Source organism: Triticum aestivum, chromosome 6A, assembly GCF_018294505.1.
Source record: "Triticum aestivum cultivar Chinese Spring chromosome 6A, IWGSC CS RefSeq v2.1, whole genome shotgun sequence".
NCBI lineage: Eukaryota > Viridiplantae > Streptophyta > Magnoliopsida > Poales > Poaceae > Triticum > Triticum aestivum.
Genome location: NC_057809.1, coordinates 406,880,114 through 406,886,429, shown reverse-complemented (window position 1 = coordinate 406,886,429; position 6,316 = coordinate 406,880,114). Strand labels below are relative to the sequence as shown.

Here is a 6,316-nt window from a genome sequence, read left to right as displayed (position 1 = left end):
CCGTACTTTGAAGTCTTGTTTAGAATTTGAAAACCCATAGCAATATGGTAGTACCCTGATTTGGGATGTAACACATCATTCCTGTTTCTGTGGTGCTTTTTTATCTTATGTTCAGTTTGTATGTCATCACCCCCAAAAAAAGTTTGTATGTCATGACTTCCCTTCAGGACTTGCTTTTTGTTTCGAACAACCAGAACAATTCTTTTTTCGGATGCTGTATATACCACACACACATGAACGAAAAAACATTCATTTTTCAGCTCTCTAGACAGCAAATCACGCAACAGGAGAATGCCATAATCGGAAAGTTTAGCATTCTCTTATCCAAAGATTGTACCACATACAGTTTGAAGGTATGCTGACAGTTTGACAAGATACTCATATAAGGCAAATACATGCTCATCAAGGTTCTTGCCTGGAACAAGGGGAAATGCATGCATTACATAGGGTAAAGCTGAGGCTCAAGTCGTCCGAGTGTGGAGCAGATTGAAAAACCCTCAGAAACAGTCAAAGTATAGCTCATGCTTCCGCCTCGCATCAGTCACTCTGCATTTGATGGACCTGGAGGTTTCTCCTTGGGATGCTTTGATCCATAGTGATCAATCAACTGCTTCTCGTTGGCCAGTTGAGACTGCACACACATATATAGGTAATATTATTATATACATGAAGTTGACACTGCATCAATCACGAGGAACATGCATCCATGTAAAGCTAATTATACACCAGCTAGCAGGAGTATATCCGGTTATGCTTGCACACAGTTTTCTAACTTGATTCGTATGATCTTATCATGCTGGTTGCAGGATTCAGATCGGCTACTAGCCATCATCTACTCTGCCCCAGAATTACTACTAGCCCAAGGGGAACATGACAACGCGCATGGGATCGGATCGGATCGGATGGAGACCCTGACTGGGGCTTCAGATCCGTGCCGTGCCTAGATAGGGATTAGGAAGAAGAAGAAGAGAGCGCGTGCGCTGACCTTGCAGATGGGGCAGACGACCTTGAGGCCGACGGCGCGGGCCTCGAGCTGCGACCCCTTGGACTTCTGGTTCTTCTCCGCGCTCTTCCGCTGCGCGTCGATCTTCTGCTTCCCCCGCGTCATCCCGCCGCCCCGCCTCCGATCGATCGATCGATAGTCCCCAACTCCGTCCAAACAACCACCCTCGCCCCTTCTCGATCCTCCCGTTGCCCTTTTTTCCTTTCTTTTTTTGAGAGAAAGAAAGATCCCCCTGTTGCCTTCCCTTCCGCTGTCTGCCGGGTCATCGCGGGCCTATCTACGCGACTCATGTTCCTGTGGGCTGTGGGTGGGCCGTTCCCCCTCCATTCGCCACCATATCCAACCACAGGGCTTACAAATTTTTGGGTTCTCTTCCTCAACTTTTTTAAATGGGTTCTTCGAATGTGAGTAATAGAAGAATTTCGTTATTCCATGACATCCGTCCTAAAATAAGTGTCTCAACTTTGAATTAATTTTAGTACAACTAGCAAATAGGCCCATGCGTTGTCACGGGAGAAAAATAATAAGATTATGCAAATTATGCCAGGATGAGATACGGACTTTTAAAATGTCACTTCACAAAGTACGTCAAAATCATGTCATGATGAGATAAGAAACTTTTTAAAAGTCATTTCAAAAACAAAAAATGTGATGGTCTCATTATGACTTTATTTCCTAAGGCGTCACAATGAAATGTTTTTTGGTTGTGGAAACTGTATTGATAGACCCTGCCTAACGTAGACTGATGAATGATGTGTCCCGCCTTGACCCGGCGTCATGGTGTTTTTCATGACCAGTGAAAATATAGTACCACAATAAATATAGATATGTATGATAGCAAATTAGACATTTAGTCATTTCATATAGCTTACAAAAACAAAACCACTGGAAAATGTGTCAATTGTTTTGGGCTCAATGTTGTAAAGAACACAGAAACCTTTTTTACCCAATGTGCGATGGACTAAATAAAATAATAAAACAACCTCTCCAGATCCCCTCAAAAATTTTATGTAAGCGATGGTTTGGTTTGTTCGTTATTTACGTATCTGTTTCAATAGATTTGATTGAATTTTTGTGATCCTTTTCGAAAATTTCATGGTCATTTTTTCCAATTCCCGAAAGTGTGTTGAATACACAAGCATTTTCTAAGAATCATGAATATTATTTTATTTCGTGAACATATTTTTTGAAATCGAGAATTTTTTTTATGACATGCAAACATTTTTAAAAAAATTGTGAACATTTTGATTTCCCGACCATTTTCTGAATTCATGGAAATTTTATGATTTCTCAAAAAATCAAAACTCACAACCTTTTAAATTTTTGGAATCCCGAATTAATTTAAAGACGAGAAAACAAAAACAGAAATGAGAAAAAGGCAAGAAACGAAATGAAAAACAGGAGTTTTTTTAAAATCATGAACATTTTATGCTTTCCAGAACATTTTTTGAATTCACAAACGTTTTATATTTCTTTAAAAAACTCGCAACCTTTTGAATTTTTGGAAATCCCTAATAATTAATTTATAGAAGGAAAAACACAAAACAGAAATAAAAAACGAACAAGCAAAATGCAAACTGAAAAAAAACGGACGCACACCCCTCGTAAAAAAGAGAGAAAATGCAGTGGAACAGGCCAAATCCTATTCGGCGCCTTTTACGCCCGATACTGTTCATTCTACTAACGGGCGCACACCCCTCGTCACGTCTGGGCCGGCCCATTTTTCTGCTTCTAAGAAGCAAAAACAGCGCGAGATCTGTGATTCGATCCCGATACGAGCTGGCTAATGTAAGTCGGGACGACCACCAGACCACTTCACATGTTGTGATTACGTGCATGTTTTGCTTCCTTTTCTTCTTCCTCCTTTTTTTATTTTTCTGTTATTTTATTCTTTCTTTTTCTAATTCGAGAAAGTTTCTTTCTTTATGATTTTTTTCTGCAAAATTGATGAACGTTTTTTTCAATTTTTGGTGAACTTTTTCAAATTCAATGAGTTGGCTTGTCAAATTCGGTGAACTGTTTTCCAAATTCGATGAACTTTTTCAGATTTTGATGAACTTTTTTCCAATTTCGATGAACTTTTTCCAAATTCAATAAACTTTTTTTCAAATGTGGTGAACTATTTTTTATTTTTGATGTTTTTTTTTCAATTTTTGATGAACTATTTTAAAATTCCACGAACTTTTATTGAAATTTGATTAACTTTTTTTCAAAAACAATGAAGTTTTCACAAATTTGATGAACTTTTTTCAAATTTGATGAACTTTTTTCAAATTCAATGAACTTTTTCTTAGTCAACGAACTTTTTTTTCAAAAATGATGAACTTTTTCTAAAGTTGATGAATGTTTTTTCAAAATCGATGAACTTTCTCTTAATTTGTGAACTTTTTTGAAAATTGATGAACTTTTCCCAATTTTTATGAACTTTTTGAATTCGTTGATGTTTATTGAATACATGATTTTTTAAATATAATTCGTGATGTTTTTTAAAATCTGTGGACATTCAAAATTTGTTCAGATTTCTTTTGAAAAGAAATCCCATTTTTCTAAAGAGGGCGGCTAAAATATAGTTGTTAGACCTTTCGCGTTGCAATCTTTTTGGAAGGGCTCTATTGGTCTAGTGGTTAGCCAATCATGCGCATGAGCTTAATGGTGCCGGTTTGAGTCCTCACGGGAGCATCATTTGCGTTTGTTTTTTCCTGACATGAATACATTTTTGCACTGCCCCTGTTGTTCATGGGCCGGCCCATTCGTGAGCTGCGGTGCGCGCCAGTTGCGCCAACCAGCGCATAAGAGGAGGTCTCGTGGAACAGGTCTCCTTGTTGGAGGACTAAGGCATTAGCCACCGCGGCTACGCCCTTCAGTTGCGTTATATGAGGATATACCTGTATAAGAACCAAATCCGACGGGACTTTGAAAAAAACCGAACCGTTTTGTTCACTTATGGGTGGCATGGTGGGTAATTTGTGTCAATTTTGGGGGTAATTTTAATGACGTACGACCAGAAGCACTATTTACTTTATTATTATATATATATATATATATATAATATAATATTATATATATATATATATATATATATATATATATATATATAGGGGAAGAAGTTGTACTAGAGTTGAGACACTTATTTTGAGATGAAGAGAATATCTCACAAACAATAAAGCTATTCCGAAATATGTCCATATCTCCCTTCTCACTCATAGATCAATGCCCCCCAAGAAACCAGACTATGAAAATGGATCGATCACTCTATTGTAATGCAATCAAGAAGTCCTCTCTTATTGTGGATGGTTCAGCCTCAAGATACACTGATGCAACTTAACGGAATCATGTTGCAAAAGGTGAATAAAAACAACGCGGTCATTATGAAATTATAAACTTTTAAAAGTGACACGTATAGAGGAGATCACACTGAATAGGCACGCAGCCTTATAATTAGTTGAAAACACATACGAGTTAGGGAAAAGGCGTATATATTGATTGCTGTAAATCACATTGAAAGAACAGTACAAATGTGAATCTTGAGACTTACGCTGCACGTATTCATGTTGCAACTCGCAACTCAGACCAAGCAAGCATGGCAAAACTTAGTTCCTTTTGCATCGCAGGAACTCCAAATGCACATGCATATGAATGCCAATTGGAAGGCAAGATCTAAGTGCTCTTTTTTAGAAGAACAGGGAGGTCTCTCCCCAATTCCATTGGAAGGCAAGATCCAACTCAGAATGTCAATTGGAATACAGTATTCAGCGTTTCCATTACAAACCTAAAAGAGGGAACCCACACCCAACATGTGGGGTTCAGCAAATTTACTAGGTCCAAACGAACTTAAAGAGAAAACTAAAACCCTTTTTTGTACGACACAAGCGTCGGGAGGGGGTGGGATAAAAGGCAGCAAGTAAAACACAGCAACACACATTTTTTGAAAGCTCCATCGCATCATGACCAGGGCTCCAGATCTCCTGAACTTGAAGGGCGGCGCCAAGGTAGCTTGCGGCGACCAGCAAGGCATGAGAGTTGACACTGGGCTGCTTGTGGCGTCCTTGTCCATCGGGTCTCTTTCTTGGCCGGGGATTGGAAGCCGTTGTCCTCCCCCGAGATTCTGAGCTTACTCCAGCGAGAATCGACCTCATTCTTCCTCATTGTCAACCACTCAGGATCCACAGGGGGTGCCGAACGAAGCTTGTCAGAGAGCTCAGGAATTCCTCCAGCTTTGCTCTCCCTGCTTCCGGAGACAGGACAACCCAGAATTTGAGCATTCTGATAATCAAGCCCCAAATCCGGGTAATAGAAGTCCAAATGGTATTGTTAAAAATTATAGAGTTCCTATATTTCCACAAACACCACAGGACAGCAGAAACTAATGGTATTTAATGCAAAGTTTTTCTTGTTGGAAACCCAGAAATGTACAACAGATTCAAAATTTGTGCCTATCTGTGTTTGGAAGAATTCACCAAGAAAGGACCATATACTCCTGGCTACTATACACTCAAAGAATAAGTGGAAGTTGGTTTCGTTCTCTGCACAATATACAGAGTCTAGAGGCTTAATGATGTGCCTCTTTCTAAGGTTATCTCTAGTCATTAATTTGTGAGGAAGACATGTATTTTGGGTGGCACAACAAGTTTCCACACAGCAGGGATAAACAGCGGTTACACCCTCCCTAAAGTTTGTTCTCTAATTCTCTTTATTCTCATACAGGCAGCTCAGCGCAAGCTATATAGGTACTGCAAATGGCAAGATCAGGAAACGAGGATCTGGGTTTATCCTGTACAAGGCAGAAATCGAATCCCAGCGATGAGGTCTGGATGTGTGCTCATCTTGAGCTTTGTAATGTCTTCTTCTTCATCAATGAAATGCTGCTGATTTGCTTTTCGTCAAAAAGGTCCATGTGCTTGTATCCAGTCAGCTCCTCGAAATCTTTGTTCCACTGCGGCGCTTGGCTGGCCGTCGGGTAGAGAGAGGGTCAGCCTGGCGAGGAAGGACGACGCTGCGATAGCTGACGGCAGGCATCCGTAGTCGAGGAGGCACTGTCTGGGCGAGGTAACGCGCCAACCGCCGAACCTCCCAAGTCTTGTTCTCCTTTGCTGTACCTGGCAAAGTGGTCCACGAAGGTGTAGGCCGTGCGACTGCCGAGCTCGTACCGGAGCACCGCCAATATCTCGAGCTACATGTCAATAACCTCTTTACTCGTGGCTATCCGACCGAACACGCAGCACCAACAGGCTCAGGAAAATCGGGCGACCACCTTCTTACTCCCGAACCGGCATCAGCAAGGTAGATTACTGCCCTTATTCCTTCAGTACGCGA

At 40.5% G+C, this 6,316-nt stretch overlaps 1 protein-coding gene across 1 annotated transcript; it reads right to left on the bottom strand.

The window, feature by feature from the left end:
• Window positions 1-297: 297 nt before the first annotated feature.
• Window positions 298-1,246, bottom strand: LOC123130674 (zinc finger protein 706). Its single transcript, XM_044550503.1, has 2 exons — window positions 986-1,246; window positions 298-631 (listed from the first exon to the last, which is right to left on the bottom strand). The coding sequence occupies exons 1-2, from the start codon at window positions 1,106-1,108 to the stop codon at window positions 542-544; spliced, it is 213 nt and encodes a 70-aa protein (XP_044406438.1). The 5' UTR covers window positions 1,109-1,246; the 3' UTR covers window positions 298-541.
• Between the last annotated feature and the right edge of the window lie 5,070 nt (window positions 1,247-6,316).